The sequence below is a fragment of the Monodon monoceros genome, unplaced genomic scaffold (genome assembly GCF_005190385.1).
Source record: "Monodon monoceros isolate NGI ecotype Baffin Bay Population unplaced genomic scaffold, NGI_Narwhal_1 Super_Scaffold_22, whole genome shotgun sequence".
Taxonomy (NCBI): Eukaryota; Metazoa; Chordata; class Mammalia; order Artiodactyla; family Monodontidae; genus Monodon; species Monodon monoceros.
Window position 1 is genome coordinate 93622224 of NW_021703779.1, and position 17781 is coordinate 93640004.

General features: G+C 41.8%; 1 protein-coding gene across 3 annotated transcripts in view; it reads right to left on the reverse strand.

Annotated features, from left to right (window-relative positions):
* Positions 1-338: 338 nt before the first annotated feature.
* DCX (doublecortin) overlaps positions 339-17781 on the reverse strand; it is a 114807-nt gene continuing 97364 nt past the window's right edge. The window contains exons 6-7 of one of the 3 annotated variants that reach the window (XM_029240718.1): positions 13154-13248; positions 339-1738 (exon numbers count right to left, since the gene is read on the reverse strand). In XM_029240718.1, coding sequence (XP_029096551.1) covers positions 1682-1738; positions 13154-13248 — 152 coding nt within the window. In that variant the 3' untranslated portion in view covers positions 339-1681. The remainder of the gene's footprint in view (positions 1739-13153; positions 13249-17781) is intronic. The other 2 variants (XM_029240719.1, XM_029240720.1) reach the window with 2 other exon arrangements.

A 17781-nucleotide genomic window follows, 5' to 3' on the forward strand; every position in this document is an offset into this window, starting at 1 on the left:
CACACACACACACACACACACACACACACACACACACACACACACACACACACACAGAGCAAGCTCATTCTAGTTAAAGTGGAGGAACAAATGCAAGTCATTCAATAGCCAAACAGCAGCTTGGCTTCAAATGCTGCGCCTTTCCAACTATTTGAACAATTACAAAGAAATAAGGACATCTTCATATCTGCTAAAAGCAAACACAGAACTGGCATGCATGGCTTTCACTTAATTTAGTTGCCTTTGCTATTATGGGCTATGATTACAGACAAAAAGCAGTGTTATGAACCTGTACCTCAAAGACTGAGAACTATTTCAAATGATCAGTCCTTAGCAAAGAGAAATCCTTTCTAGTGTTAAAAACAAGTGAAAGGACTCTCTGTCTTCAGTATGAAATATCAGGATTATAGATAAAAAAGAGCTGCTTAAAATATGCCATAACATTTCATTTAAAATATAATCAGAATGTCTGGTCCACATTGAAATTATTAATGTAACCATAACTGTTAAAAAGTTATCAAAAGACTGATTCTATTGAATTGGCCTCTGCTATTCATTTTGTTTTTTCCTGGAGGTTTCTGTTTGGCAGTGACAGCATGATTTCTAAACTACGTTATTCTTCTGCATTTTTTTTTTTTTGGTAAATTTTCTGCATGTGTTTTTTAGACAAAAGAAAAATCACCGGTTTATAAAAAAGGAGCCTGAAGAGTTTGCTCCTGAAATATAGACACGAGGTTTTATAAAAAGGATATTGGTTTCTTGCTATAAAAAGCGACCGAAAGGTGTCAGACCTGAAAACAAATTCTCACAGTGTTTTCAGTGTTAGCTGTTGACAAGGCATTCAATAGAACAGAGAGAAATGGATACCGTACGGTTTGTGTTAGACAGCCTCCTAGAGGAATCAGGTATATGGAAGCCGCTCACCCCCAACTCTTATTAATTGCTTATTGATTCTAAATTGCCCCAGTGGAGATGCTGACAAGGAATTCACTGTGCTGTATAAACACTACTGAAATGTCTACAGTGTTTTCCAATTTTGCCTGGTTTCTTTAAGGTAGCCCTGCACCGGGGGCCTAAGCATCTGGTGTCAGAATGACAAGTTGCTGGTGTTTCTCTCTCCCCCTTGACAGCCAGAATTGGCGCTAAACAACAAACTGGGGGTTCAGTCAGGAGTGAAGAGCCAGGCTGGGGAGCTGCCTTGCCGTCTTCCAAGGATCCTCCAGCATTCTTGAGATGGGGAGACAAGGGGCACTTGTATTTGTCACTCTTGGATTTGCCAATGAGTTTTCTTCCCCCCCACACACATCTTAAGTGCCATGTATGTAAACAACTCTCTACAGAAGGAAGACTGTCATGTATGAGCAAAGTGAGACGGGGAAAAATAATGCAGGCGCCTAAGTATTCAATAGAAAGGTCATAGACTAGCACATTTCGCATCCTTGGAAAGTTACCCCAAAGGATGGTTATCAATCTATCTCTTGTAATTGGTAACTGTGGATCAGTGGCCCAGATGACAAATCACAGGAAAATAAACCCAACATATTACAGTGTGTTTTTAAAAGTAACAACAACAACAACAAAATAAAAACTTGAAAGCACCAATAGCCCTGTTGGACACTTGAGCAGAAGTACCCTATCGTAACGGTAAGCTTGTACTCTGGACTGTGAACATTCTCCTCCTTCACATGGAATCACCAAGTGAGTCTGAGTCATCCAAGGACAGAGGCAGGTACAGGTCCTGTAAGAAGATAAGAGATAAAGTTAACTCTCCTTTTCTTAACATCTTGGGCTCTGGAATGGGCAAGATTATATGGATGCTTTTTAAAAAACTAATATTTTCTATAATTTTTATTTTGAAATAATCATAGATTCACAGGAAGTTGAAGTACAGGGAAGGTAGCCTTGTACAATGTACCCTTCATTCAGTTTCCCCCAGTGGTAACGTCTGCAGTTTTCCACGCACTCGTGTGTGTGTGTGTGTGTGTGTGTGTGTGTGTGTGTAGTGTAGTGTAGTCCTATGGGACTTCACCATATGTGTATATTTGTGTGACCATCATCACAGTCGAGATACAGAACTGTAGCCTTACTAAAGGGCTCCCTCGTGCTACCCCTTTATAGCTACATCCACCCCTACCCCATCCCTAAGCCTTGGCAACCAATATTCTGTTTTCCACCTCTACCATTTTGTCATTTCAGATGTTATACAAATGGAATCATACAGTATGTTACTTTTGGGGATTGGCCTTTCCCATCAGCGTAATTCCCTGGAGATTCATCAAGCCGCTGCCTTTAACAGTAGTTCACTCCTTCATATTGCCGAGCAATATTCCATAGTGTGGATGTACCACAGTTTGTTTAACCATTCATCGGTTGAAGGGCATGTGGGATGATTCCAATTTTAGGCTATTACAAATAACACAGCTATAAACATCCGTGTACAGGTTTTTGGGTTAACGTAGTTTTCACTTCTCTGGGATAAATGCTCAAGAGTACAACTTCTAAGTTGTGTATTATTGCATGTTTAGTTTTGTAAGGACTGCCATATGTTTTCCAGAGCGACTGTACCATTTATATTCTCACCAGAAAAGTATTAGTGATCCAGTTTATTCACATCCTCACCAGTATTTGGTGTTTTCACTACTTTTTATTTTAGCCAGTCTTGTGGATTTGTAGTGATACCTCATTGTGGTTGGGTTTTTTTTTGCAGTACGCGGGCCTCTCACTGCTGTGGCCTCTCCCGTTGCGGAGCACAGGCTCCGGACACGCAGGCTCAGCGGACGTGGCTCACGGGCCCAGCCGCTCCGCGGCATGTGGGATCCTCCTGGACCAGGGCACGAACCCGCATCCCCTGCATCGGCAGGCAGACTCCCAACCACTGCGCCACCAGGGAAGCCCTTCATTGTGGTTTTAATTTGCATTTCTCTGATGACTATGACGTTAAACATCTTTTCATGTGCATGGTTGACATCTATAATTCCTCCTGAGTTCAACTGAAGAAACAATTCCTCAGAAATGTTTCTTCATGTCTTTTATTCATTTTCTAATTGGATTTTTCTTTTTGTTGAGTTTTAACAGTCATTTTCATATTCTATATATGGCTTTGGTTAGATATGTGGCTTGCAGTCTGTAGCTTGTCTTTTCATAACTTTTGCATGGTCTTTGACAGAGCAAAAGTTTTTAATTTTGATGAGGTCCAATTTATCCAATTTATCATTTTTTTCTTTTATGGGTTGCACTTTTGTTGTCAAATCTAAGAACTCTTGGCCTAGCCAAAGATCAGAAGGTTTCCTCCTATGTTTCCTTTCTAAATGCTTTACATTTACATCTATAATCCATTTTTGAGTTAATTTTTACATAAGATATGAGGTTTGGGTTAGGGGTCATTTTTTTGCCTAGGAACATCTAATTGCTCCAGCACCATTTATTGAAAAAGCTATCTTTCTTCCACTGATTGACTTTTGTACCTTTGTCAAAAATCAGTTGTGGATGTATATCAGTTATGGGTTCATTTCAGGCCCCCAGAGAGCTGCCAGGCCCTGAACAAGTGGCTAACCCAGAAAATGTACCCCATCACCTAAGTCCAATTTATTTCTTAATGCTTCCAGTTCCCACCAGGAATTAGGATTCATGGCTCCAATACTGCCCCAAGCCTTGTCTATGTCTTGGGGAGATGGGATGATATGGCATTGTTTTTTTCCCACCGTTCCCAGAGCTCTATTTGGAGATCCTTGTGATTACTCCTGGACTTACTTCACCCATTGTCTAAATCAGAGCTTTTCAAATCTCTCGCTCCATCTCTCTCTCGCTTCTCTTTTAAATTCTCTATTCAAATGAAATTTTTCTTGGAAGCCAAATATATGAAATAAATAAAAGTGTAGTTGTTTTGGTTGAACCAGACATGGGGGAGGCAGAATCTCACCCATCCCCAAATGAAACACAGTTTGAAAACCACTGTTTTCATTTACATTATCAGCAAAATACTAAAGGAAACTGGAAATGTTAGGGTCAAGTCTCTGGATACTTAAGAGACTCTCTTTGGTAATGGAAACAGAGAACTTCAGTAGCGGATAGCCCAAGAAAATTAGAGAATGCAGCTTCTCCTTGAGGTAAAGGAAAAAGTGAAGATGAGGAAGGGGGACAAGAATGGGGAGGAGAGGGACTTACTTATCTAACACAGAATGCTTTTTGCTGAGAAAGAAGGGGCAGGAAGTCTGTTAGGCCGCTTAGAATGGAAAGAGAAGTAAAGTGTATTCAGAAACTTGAGGTCTTACTCCTGGTTAAGTAGTACTGTGACATTGAATAAGTCTTTGAGTATTGGTTTCTTCATCAAGAAAATACAGAATGTACAACCTGTAAGGTCTCTACCAGCTCTGAGGACTCTTAAAGAAAGACTGATTCATTAAAAAACACAACAAAGGCAACTAGAGCAAATAGATTCACTTCTCACCAACCCATAATCCCTACACTGTAAATCAGGGGTTGGAAAACTTGCTCTGTAAGGGGATAGATAGTAAATACTTTAGGCTCTCTTTGCTGGTCACATATGGTCTCTGTCACACAGTTTGTTTGTTTGGGTTTTGTTTCTTTTACAATGCTTTAAAGATGTAAGAAACATTTTTTACTTCAGGGGGCCATCCAAAGCGACCAGGCCATACACATGATTTGGTACTCTTGCTCTAAACTACCAAACAACATTTCTTAGAAAACTGATAAACAGGTAGGAAGTACAACACTGAGGAAACAATAGGAGGGCAATAAAAAAACAATAGGAGGGCAATAAAATTGAATTGAGGCAAAGTGGCATACAATGGAGTTGCATCTCTGAAGGCATTCAGTTCTCCACAAATTGAGTAAAGTGAAAATTGAACATAGTCAAAGTATCTTTGAGCTCTAGACTTCAAGAATAGTGGAGAAAGACTCTGAAAATCTACTCCTACATAAATACAAGTAACACTGGAAAAAACTGTCAAAATCAACTTTTTCAGAACTCTGGAAATTAACCAAAGGCTTGCAACAATCCAAAAAATGTTTATTCAAGAGAAATGGCCTAATCTCAGTAAGAATACTGAAATTTGGGGTGCTTTAACTTGCCCTATTTTTATTCTCCCTCTCCCCAGCTCCAGGGTATCTCTGAAAACCAACAGCCTCACAACTACAGTCTCTGAAAAAATCCTAGCATCCACTGGAGGATGCAGAATGGGCTTGGAGCTCCCCCAAATGCCCTATTCCCAGAGAACTGTCACTATTTGACTTGTCTGGTAGCTCCCACTTGTGGGGCTCTTCTTTATTTGACCTGACTCAGAGCACACTCACTGTGAACAGCCTTTTCAGGGAGCATTAATCAGCTTCAATTGTTTAAAATCACAGCTGCCTAACGCGGGGGAAACAGTTGGGGCAAATGAAGCTGCTCAAAACCTTAAAAGGAAAAGCTGGAGAATTCATGTCCATAGGGGACTTTGAAAAGTTCTGAAAATATTCCCAGGAATCTCTAAGGCCAGGCACATGTTCAGGACTGGGTATAGTCTCAGAAAAGACCTGAGAAGTTCCTAATCTCTCACCTCTGGTTGGCCTTGAGGCCCTGTGCAAACAGCAAGTGAAGCCTGAGGCAAGCTGCCTGACGGAGCATTGAAATCAGGCTCCAACACACACACACACACACACACACACACACACACACACACGCGCGCGCGCGCGCGCGCACACAGAGCCCTTCAGCAAAGGCTGGGAGACTTCTTGGATCAAAGCATTTAAGGAAATCTAGGAAAATTATCCTTCAAGAATGAAGGAGAAATCAACACATTCCCAGATGAACAAAGACAGAGCTAGCAGACACGTCCTATAAGAAATACTAAAGAGAATCCTTCAGGGAGAAATGAAAGGACAGTAGACAGCAATCCACATAAGAAATAAAGAACACTGGTAAAGGTAAATACATAGGTCAATACAAAAGAAATTATAAATTAATTTTTCTAACTCTTTTCTTCTATAATCCAATTCAAAAGACAACTGCATGGACTAGTAATTATCAAGATGTGTTGATGGACTTATTATGCATGAAGATGTAATTTGTATGTGAATAGGAGCACAAAGGGGGGGAGGAACAGAGATATATCAATACAATAGCAAAAATTTTATATAAAGTTGAAATTAAGTTGCTATTAATCCAAAGTAGATTATGTTAAAATGTTAATTGTAATCCCCAGGGCAACCACTAAGAAAATAACTCGAAATAAAATTAGTAAAAAATACAACAAGGGAATTAAAATGGTATACTGGAAAAATATCTAAGATAAAAAGGGCAGAAATACAGGAGTGAAGGGACAAAAAAAAGACATAAGACATACAGAAAACAGCAAATGGCAGACGTAATTCCTAATTTCCAATAATTACATTAAACATAAGTAGATTAAGCACTCAAAGGAAAAGGCAGAGATTGGCAGAATGGGTTTAAAAACATTCAGCTCTATGCTGTTTGAGACATAATTTACATTCAAAACCATAAATAGGTTGAAAGTAAAATGATGAAAAAGATTTACCATGCAGTTAGTAACCAAAAGAGAACTGGAGTGGCTATACTAATATCAGAAAAAATAGATTTTAAGACAAAACTTGTTACTAGAGACAAAGAAGGACATTTCATAATGATAAAATATAACAATTAAAACATATCTGTGCCTTAACAACAGAGCACCAAAATACATGAAGCACGAAATGACTGAATTGAAGTGAGGAATAAACAATTCAACTATAACGGTCGAAAACTTCAATACCCCACCTTCAGTAATGGATAGAATAACTAGGCAGAAGACCAACAAGGAAAGAGAAGACTTGAATGACAGACACTACAAATAATTACACATCTAATCTACTCCGTCCAACAACAGCAGAATACACATTCTTCTCAAGGTCCCATGTAATGTTCTACATGACAGATCATATGTTAGGCCATAAAACAAGTCTCAATAAATCTGAAAGGATTTAAATCATACAAAGTATGTTCTTCAACTACAGTGGAATTAAATTAGGAAGTAATAACAGAACGATATTTGGGAAATTCACAAATATGTGGAAATTAAACAGCACATTGCTAAATAATCAATGGGTCAAAGAAGAAATCACGAAGAAAATTAGAAAATACTTTGAGATAAAGGAAAATGAAATAACAATATACCAAAAGCTATGGGATGCAGCTAAAGCAGTGTTCGGAGGAAAATTTATATGAAATGTTCAGAATATGCTAACTCACAGAAACAGAGAGTGAATTAGTGGTTGCCAGGGGGGTGGGTGGAGGGGGAAGAGGCTGTGACTACTGATGGGCATAGGATTTCTTTCGAAGGTGATGAATACATTCTTGCACAGCTTTATGATTATTCTAAAAACCACTAAACTGCGCACTTTAGAAAAGGTGAATTTTATATCTCAATGTTATTTTAAAAAATAGTACTTTTGAAAATCTTTTACATTGACAATTGAATACTTTTTAAATTTTTTTAATTGAAGTATAGTTGATCTACAATGTTGTGTTAATTTCTGCTATACAGCAAAGTGACTCAGTTATACATATATATTCTTTTTCATATTCTTTTCCATTATGGTTTATCACAGCATATTGAATATAGTTCCCTGTGCTATACAGTGGGAGCTTGTTGTTTATCCATTCTATATACACCAGTTTGCATCTGCTAATCCCAGACTCCCACTTCTACCCTCTTCCACCCCCCTCCCCCTTGGCAACCACCAGTCTGTTCTCTATGTCCCTGATTCTGTTTCTGCTTCATAGGTTCTGAATACTGTTTATATGATTCCTGAGCAGGTAACCCTATATAGCAATATGCATGTATTGGTGCATAGTGTATACAGTAACATTCAGTAAATAATGATGTGTAGAAATGTAAGAGGTGGTTTTGCAGCAGTTTTGCTCTATGACTATATTGTGACCAGTGATGAATTCCATAAGTTAAACTTACACATAATGTAAGTCCACTGTAATAGAAACAGCACAGGATTAAGAGCCGGGAGACCTAGGTCCTAAGCCTAACTTCCCCTTTCAGGGTCTTTGCTTCTGTATCTGAAAATTGAGGAAGATATAGACTATAACATCTTTAAGTTTCCTTCTAGCCCTAAAATTCTATAAAATACAACTTGGATCATTACATTTTGTTTTTCTCTAGTTATACCAAAGCAAGGGAAAGGAGGCAGGCACTACCAAGTTAGTGAACTCCCTGGGCATTTTTCAGCCAGCACACAAGGGCCTTTTCATTATGGAAGCCACTTTGGGTCCCACCGCACTGAACCACTGGGCTTCAGCATTCACCCCTGTTCTGAGTCATTCATGTAACAGATCCTTCAGTGTAGCTGGTTGGCTAGTGGAAATAATTATCCGAGAAAGACTGTTCCAGACTGTTATCTCAGAGGAAGAGGGGACAGGCCTGGGAGTAGAATTGGGAGGCGACTCCACTTGCAGCTGCTGTGACTTGGAATGGGTGGGGTGAGGCACAGGCTATGGAGAAAATCCAGAGGACTAGGCCTAGGTATGAACTTCCGTACTTCTGTCCTCCGTCAATTTATTTAGTATTCAAAATATATCTTCTTGTATGGGTAGAACAATGTTCAGGAAAAGGAATTATCTCAACATTCTGTTTTTGTTGATTGATATGTATAAATACAGAAACACACATATTGCTTAACAATACAAATAATTTGCACCTGAAATTCATTTGCTTGGTCCCCTGGAGCCCTACAGAACAAAATGTTTGTAACAAATACAGCTGTGCTGGCGATACTATTGCATTAGAGAAAACAAAAACTTGGTCTCTGGTCCAAGAAGCTTATAGTCCAAAGGAAGTCAGAGAGAAGTTTTGAGAAACCTGGCTTCTAGTTTGGGTTTACTTTTTCCCAAATGTGCCCTGTGCTTTTCTGATGGTGTGGCTTTGTTCTTGCTGCTTTTTTTAAAAGCTGGAATGCCCGCTCTCTTCACCAGCCATCAAAAGCCTACCCAGGCTTCAAGGTCCCACTTAAATGTCACCTAGTCTATAAAGCTTTCGTGTCTCCCACCCTCCCACAGTCCGACGTCTTTCCTAGCCTCCCTTGTGTGCTCCTGCAGTTCTTTTTTCGCTCTTGATTACACTACCAAAATCCACTTAGAGCGGTGTCTGTGATGTAAGTTGCAGGACCCTGCTTTATTCATCAAACGATCTCTCTAAGCAGTTACAGGATGACAGAAAACAAAAAAGTCTGGAAACACAGAGGGAAATGTATATTTAAATAATGTTAGTTATGCTTTCAAATAATATGTCAAATATATTTTCCTTCAATCTCCAGGCAGCTTGGCAAGCGAAATGCCTCCAAATTTAAAGCCATGAGGGCAATCACTAATCTGGAAAAAAAAATTTTTTAATAAATGAAAAAGCGGCCCTGTGTTTCTAGGCATTTTGAACATCTTTAATATGGTACCTTCTCTGAATTGTTGAATCATACTGGGGTTGTCTTTAACCTCATCACCTCCTTTTTCTCATCTGTAAAATGGAAATGCTAACCTGCCCTATCTCTTTCACAGGGTTATCGCTAGGGTAAATGAGAAAATGGCTATGCAGAAAGATAAAGCAGTATGAAAATGCAAAATGTTGTTCTCATTAACTATACAAGGATTTACTTCGTGTCCATATTGCAGCACTTGAGTATGCGGACTTTGGCTAACCTCATCGCAGCTGCATTAAAAAGGATTCTCCATGAGTTGCTTAAGAGGAGAAGCCAAGAGGTTGATTACAGCTTGGGGCCCTGTCACAACCGTCAAAATTTACCAAAGGGATGCTGGGACTTCACGTTTGTTTCCAATTGTGCAGGAGGAAAGTCATGGCCTCAGCCACCTGCTTCCTGTCTCCACCATGACTCACACCTTTCAGGTCCACTTGGATGGAAGTTCAGGTGATATCTGCTTAGGCCCACTGCCCAAGGACCTCGATGGTGCTAAGGCTCAAGTAACTTTGTGAAAGGAGGAGCAAGAAGCTGAGCCGGAGCCCCAGGGGGACTGAGCCAAGGTCACAACACACTTTTTAGCTTATTCAGAAAAACCAGTTCATCCTCCATCATTGGTGGTATAAGCATGAGGCTACTGCCTCCTGATAGGATGCACTGAGTGAGATGCAACATCACTTCTATGACATTTCTTGTCCCGAATGCACAATCTGTTAACCACAAGGAAACATCAGACAAACCTAAATTGAAGGACATTTTACCAAACAACTAGCCTGTGCTCTTCATTTCTACAGTATACTGTCTTGAAGATTTTTTAAAAGACTCAAGAACTTTTCTAGATCAAAGAAGACTAAAGAGACATGACCACTGAAGGCAATGTGTGATCCTAGATTGGATCCTGGACCAGAAAAAAATAGCGCTCTTGGGGCAATTGATAAAATTTGAATATGGACGGCAGAGTATATAACAGTACTGAATCAGTGCAAACTTCCTGATTTTATAATTGTACTATGGTTATGAAAGAAAATGTCCTTATTCTTAGGAAATACCTACTGAAGTATTTAGAGGTAAAAGGGCATGATGTCTTAAACAATTTCGAATGGTTAAAAAATTTAGTAAAGTGTGTGTGTGTGTGTGTGTGTGTGTGGAGAGAGAGAACACAAAAAATAAAGTAAAAGGGAAAAAAATAAACAACTGGTGAATCTTTATAAAGAGTATACAGAAGTTCTTTGTACTTACAATCTTACAACTGTAAATTTGAAATATCGAAGTAAAAAGTAGGGGAATTCCCTGGTGGCGCAGTGGTTGGGAGTCCGCCTGCCGATGCAGGGGACGTGGGTTCGTGCCCTGGTCCGGGAGGATCCCGCATGCCGCGGAGCGGCTGGGCCCGTGAGCCGTGGCCGCTGGGCCTGCGCGTCCGGAGCCTGTGCTCCGCGGCGGGGGAGGCCACAGCAGTGAGAGGCCCACGTACCGCAAAAAAAAAACAAAAAAAAAAAAGTAAAAACTTAGTGAAAATTATACCAAAATCCAAATGTTTTTTAAAGTTTGCTCTAGAAAATTATATAATTTATTATTTAATGTTTGTTTGCTTAACTGCTATTAAAAATGGGTAATTTGAAAAATAAAATGATACACTGAAAACTCAATGATACAAAGAAAATAGGCTCTGACAAGGCTGCCACCTGTAGCTTGTTCTGGTTCTTCAATGGTGAAATTCGTTTTTAGAATTGAGTCCAAAACAAGAACAAAACAAAACAAACAAACACACACACACACACACACACACACACACACACACACACACACACACACACAGCCTGCAAACCCAACCAGATGAAACGGTTTAACAATGCACTCACCTCAATGGGTTTATGGATGGTGGGGCCTCAGCCTAAATGAACTGAACATGTCAATTACAAAGCGGAAGGACTCAAGTGTGCAGACCAAATAAATGCCCAGGCTGCCCTCAGCCCTTCGGAGAAGGTACTGGTGGAAGGTGCTGGGGTAGGTCACACTTCCCAGAAGGAAAGTATGGGCAGAAATGCATAGAGCAAAGACACAGTAAGAAACAGTGGAGCATCCCCAGGAGGTTCTGTGTGGACAGTAGAACAACTGAAGTAGGCTACTCCTCGTCTTGGAATGTCCACACTAACAAGGTTTGCTGCTCAGAAGAATCACTGAAAGCTGACTGCAAAAGCAATTTTCATCCATCTCACAATCTCTGGGTACCGTTGGTTACACAGACAGTTCAGCAGATCTTCCTTTGGGGAAACCAAATAGCTCAACAGAACAAGTCGAAGGTTCTGGTCAGGGTCAGTACCAGAAGGTAAAGAAGTCATTAAAGGAATGGAATGGGCATTAGGAATGATGGAGCAGGTAATGGTCAAGTTAACCAGGAAATTAAAAATCCTGATGTAGAGAAAAGGAAATGAAAATAGGTGTCAGGCAGCGCTGTGCTGTTTAAATGTGTAACAACCGACTTCCTGTGGGAGAAAACAACAACCTTGATTTGTAGTATTTGCTGAATTCTATGGTGTAAATAAATATTCCCATCATGGCTGAGCTCTAGGTACCAACACGATGTCACCGAACACAGAGTTGGGAAGCGATGCACACAATCAGCTCTCAGGAGCTAGTGTGAACTGGCTCCAGCAAACCACTGGTAGCAACCTGGGTGCCAGTCTTACGTCTGCTGCTACCTAGCTATGTCACCCCAGTAAGTAACTTCATTCTGGGTTTCAATTTTCTCGTCTGGAAAACATCAATCTCACAAGATTATTGAGAGAATCAAATGAAACGAATTTATCTCCATCTCAGATCTCTTGTAGCTCTTACCCTCTATGGTTCTGTGATGGAGTTGGCCACATTGGTGGCTTTTTGCCTTTCTCCATCTCTCGCCAAGTCTTGTGGGCTGGGAGAAGACAAGAGAATCCTAGAGGAAGCTGCTCTAGGGTGTGGTAATCAGAGCAGAAACCACATTCACATGGCCTCAGAGATGAGGTTGAAGGCAATGGCCACTCCAGATTTTTGATACAGAAGAGATTTCTGGGTGGGAATCAATTTGGAAAGCGGGGGTAGAGAATTTCTACACCTCTATTATTTTAATGGTATATTTATTGGGGATGACTTAGAGGTGTAAAGGGTGCCCAGGGCCAATGCAATGTATATATGCCCTCTCTTCCTACACTGTACCAGAATCTGCCTGGTAATGAAGAATATACAATGAAACTAGGGCCTGTTCATACTTTGATGTCCTGTGAATCTAAAGGGAGTAGCTTAGGGCTAACTTTCTTTATGTATTTATTGGAGCCTGGGGCCATAAGTTGCCCTCAATGCCCTCTTTGCTGTGCCCCTGAACTGCAGGGACAAGTGCTCAACTCAGCCCCTGAGCCATCATTTGGTGACACTATTAGCTCAGAATGGTTATTTGGGCCCTTCATACCTCTTCCTTTTGGTTAAATATAACCAGAATTAAATAAACTGGGGGTCAGAAGAATAAATAAAAGTGACTGGAAGCTTAGCCCCTGCAGGGATTCCCAGCACTTCAAGCTAATGGACCAGACAAAGGGAAATTCTGGCCTGGATGTGCTGCTGAGGTAGACGGAAGAGAAAACCCTCACCAGCCATTCCAAAAAGTCCAAGTGCAAAGGGGTTTAGTAAGGTATAAGAGACATAATACCTTGTGCTTCCGGAGGCTGCCAGGACTGGTGGGCGTAGAGATGGGAGACTGCTTAGACTTGGGGGTAGAGAGCTGGCTGCTGGAGGTTCCGTTTGCTAGCCCAAGGCAAGAGAAAAGGAAGGGGATAAAAATCAACAGCATACAAAGGAACACGTTATCCTTCCCCTCCGAAGACACTAAGAACATTCAAACGAGCTTATACAGACAACCAAGTGATGTGACTGAGTAGAACAAAGGTGAAAAGAAACACATTCCTCAGAAAGGCAAGAAATGCAATGCTCAGTTAATTAGATCCCCATACAGGGCAAGGCGGTAATCCACCCACCCATTCCCCCGTGTGCTTCCAATTACAGGGGTCTGGTTCTTTTCAAATCTTTTTCATATTCATTCCCAAGTTTGACCCTAGCAACATCTCTGGGAGGTAGTCTGGGAACATATTACTTTGTTTCAATTTTATATGTTAGACAAAATTGAGGCACAAAGAGATTATGTTGCCTTACCTTAAAGGGGAAGAAATATGGGTGATTTGGACCAGGGCACATCCCCTTTGGTGACAGATGATACGGCAGCTGCAGGACAGCCCCGTTGTCTATCTCTCTCCCCTCTCTCTTTTCCTGCTCATCTTTCCTCCCACTCTCTCTTCCCTACCTCATTCCGAGTGCAAAGAACAGAAGGGAAAAAAAAGAGAGAGGGAGCTAATTAGGAAGAAGAATGAAAAAGAAAGTGGAGGAGAAACAGAGTGCGAAACATAAAGGGAGGTGCCTACAGCAAAATGGGCAGAGGAGAGAATCGAGAAAGAGGGAGAGAAGATCAGGAATGGAGGAAATGAGACAGGAGACAAAGATTCTTGGGGACGAGAAGAAGGAGGAAGTTTGAAATCGGGAGAAAGGCTTAGAGACAGAAAAGGGATGACGATAGCCAGAGTCAGGGTGCACCCGCATTTGTCTCTAGTCAGTAAAATGCTGAAAATGAGATGGTTTAGTATTTAACATCTCCATATTCCACTGTGTTTGCAAAATTGTCTTATATTCCCTTGCTGACTAGATTTTTTTAAAGATCCAATCGTGTAAAGAAATGTGGTGCACTGAAATAGAACAATTAGCAGCTTTCAAAGGGGATTCATGTTCAGACATCTCGTCTAAAGTTAATCTCTTCCAAAATCCAAGGACCTACATTGTTCATCAGATATTCTAAAATATGCTTTAAAAATAAGGGCAGGGCTTCCCTGGTGGCGCAGTGGTTGAGAGTCCGCCTGCCGATGCAGGGGACACGGGTTCGTGCCCCGGTCCGGGAAGATCCCACATGCCGCGGAGCGGCTGGGCCCGTGAGCCATGGCCGCTGAGCCTGCGCGTCCGGAGCCTGTGCTCCGCAACGGGAGAGGCCACAACAGTGAGAGGCCCGCGTACCACAAAAAAAAAGAATGGGCAGAGGGCTTCCCTGGGGGCGCAGTGGTTGAGAGTCTGCCTGCCGATGCAGGGGACACGGGTTCGTGCCCCGGTCCGGGAAGATCCCACATGCCGCGGAGCGGCTGGGCCCGTGAGCCGTGGCCGCTGAGCCTGCGCGTCCGGAGCCTGTGCTCCACGACGGGAGAGGCCACAACAGTGAGAGGCCCGCGTACCGCAAAAAAAAATAAGGGCAAATATCCCAAGGGTGTTGGTGGGGTGGGGGGAGGAGAAGAGAAAGAAGGAAGGGAAGACAGGAGGGGGGTGGAAGGACATTGAAAAAGTTAAGCAGGAAGATGGCCTGAGGGTGTTGCTGTTAGTCCCACAGGTAAAGCTTAAACTGGTGTATCATGAGTATTTCCTGAGGATATACTTTCTCTGCACCACGTATGGTAATGTTTCCCTAGGTTCTGGAACCTGCGTATCAACTGTAGAGATGAAAGAGACATCAGTGTGGTGGTTGATGAGTTTACCCAAGTGCAAGTGAGCTGAAATATGGGCACTAGGAATCCACCATCTGGCCCTGCCTGTGTATTCACTCATCTCTAACCCACTCACTGAGAGGCCTTTCTCCCTGTCAGGGCTTCCTGGAAGTCATTCATTCAGTTGGCCAGTAGCTACAGAGTACTTTCTCTAAGCGAAGCCAAGTATTAGACGTTGAGGTTTCAGAGATGAGTAAGTCACTTCCAGTGAGGTGGCAGGTAAGAATACAGTGGGAATAAGTGCTATGACAGAGCCCTACAAGGGGTATTACTGGAGCCCAGTGGAGAGGCTTTGAAATCAGGGGACTAGGAGGCAACACCTGAAAAAAGTCTTGAGAGGTGCCTCTGGAATAGACAAATCCACAGAGACAGAAAGTAGATCAACGGTTGCCAGGGGCTGGCCAGCAGGGGGCAAGGAGGAATTAGGCAGGGCAGGATGGAGAGGTCTGCTAATAGGTACAGAGTTTCTTTGAGGGGATGAAAGTGTTCTGGCATTAAATAGTGGTGATTGTTGCACAACACTCTATGGCTAAACTAAAATCCAGTGAATTGTACATTTTAAATGAGTGAGCTGTTTGTTATGTCAGTTATAGCTCAATAAAGCCATTGAGACAATGAATTGGAGCTGGTTAGGCACAGAGGGTAGAAAGGGTATTCCAGACTTCAGAATTACACCAGTAGGGGCAAAGACATGGCGGTGTGAAAGAATACAGTATGTTTACAGAAGTGCAAACAGCTCCAAATGACTCAAGGAGAGGATGCCAGCAGTGAATTCTGAGAGATGAGACTGGAGTTGAGGATAAACACCAGACCCCGGGGGCCTTTTGTGAAGTCTGGGTTTGATGTGTGAAAGAAATCTGGGAGCGATACCATCAAATTTGCACTTAAAAACTATGACTCCAGATGCAGGGGGAAGACTGGTGAGGTGGGGGGTGTGTGTGTGGGAGGGTTAAAGGTAGAAGCAAAGAGATTGGCTAGAAGACAATGCATTAGTCCAGGTGAGAGGCGGTGACGGCTTAAATTAAAGTACTGGGGAGGGAGAGAAGGGATCGGGAGAAGATAGAGGCCTAGAGGCCAGGCAAGTTTGGAGTGAGCGTGATGTGCACGTACCATGCAAGCCACGCAAGGAGGAACACGACCTGTGCCAAACAGCACACAGACTGGGGGAGCTAGGCTCTGCCAGGGCACTAGGCTTTCTGGTGAATAAAAGAGGCACTTTGGAAAAGGCAAGAGTCCGTGAAGCCACAGTGAGGCAAAGGAGTCATTTACTCTGCAGGAAAAGGAAGGAGTGCCTGGGGGTCTCCAAACAGGACCTGGCCCCTAGTATTCAAGATGGGAGAGCAATCTTTGTGATCAGTGTCAGCTGACATAATGAACGTCTTCCAAAAGACCCCTGACCCCAGCCAGGAAGTCTAACAGATGTAGGCATCCCCAGGTAAGTGCCGCCATGTTGTTCCACGTGGTCACTGTACCTTTCGGCAACAACAGATTCTAGTTTCCCAGCATTTGTCAGCCACGCTACAAAAGGATGGCTACTATACTTCCAGTGTGAAAACTGTCCTTTCCACCTACCCTCTTATCTAGCTTCTTATCTGAGAATGCGCCCACTGGTCTTGGCAAAATGTGGAAAATTATTAACCAAAGCTTATCTGTATGGGAGTCAGTTTCCACTTATTGGCCATAGATCTGCACATACAGGTTTCTTTTGCAGTTTCTAGTTCTTTTATCAATATTCTCTGTAACTCTCTCATCCGCAAACTTTACGGGGAATACATAAATACATATTCCATGTATACCTCTCTCTATTCTCTGTATGTCTGTATATGTTTATATATGGTTCACTGGCACTCCCCCAATCAATCAATCCCCAGATCAATCTTAAGTTGCTTATAAATAAAGGATTTAATTTTGTCATCAACATTCAATAAGCATTTGGAAAATCAGTTTTTCACAATTTAACTACAATTAATTTAATTGTTGAAAAAAACGTAGACACTTTCCCAGACTTCCCTGATGGAATCAAACCCAAAGATGGACATAGAGAAATGAGAAAATATAGACACGTACAGGCAAATGTCAATTCCTTACAAGCTGAAGGAGCAGACTACATAAAAATATATTCTCATATGCATTTCTTCTATGGGTTCTGTGGGGAAAAAAATCTGGGAGGGTGCCATTTGATTTGAATTCTGAAGCCAATTCGTATAAATGTCACGTAAAAGAAGTAGCAGGGAAAGATGAAAATAGGGTTTGACGAACCGTGCATAGCCTTGGATTGGCAAATCCACATGGAAAGCTGTCACAGTTCATTTTGAGAGTGACTGGAAATAACACCGGTTTGATAGCCCTCATTTTCCTTTACTCTGCTTTACTAAACATCTTTAGTTCCTGTCTCTGATGTTCCAGTTCTCAGCTGCAATTTGAGATTTGTATTGGGGGAGTCTTTGCCCTCTTTTACTCGTCTCTCTCATTTCCCTCCTCAGAACCACAGCACTGCCTCACTGTTGTCACCCTTTATTTATTCATAGTCCAAATCCTTTTATTTCTTTCTTCTCATTGTGCAGTTCATTTTTTCCCCTCTACAGCAAGGTACATCAGGAACTTTTCAATCTCCTAGGCTGTCTTATCAGTCTTATCAATAAAAACCAGGATAATAATGCTTACTGTGTGTCTGTGATAAGCTAGGCACTCTTCTTTTCTCTCT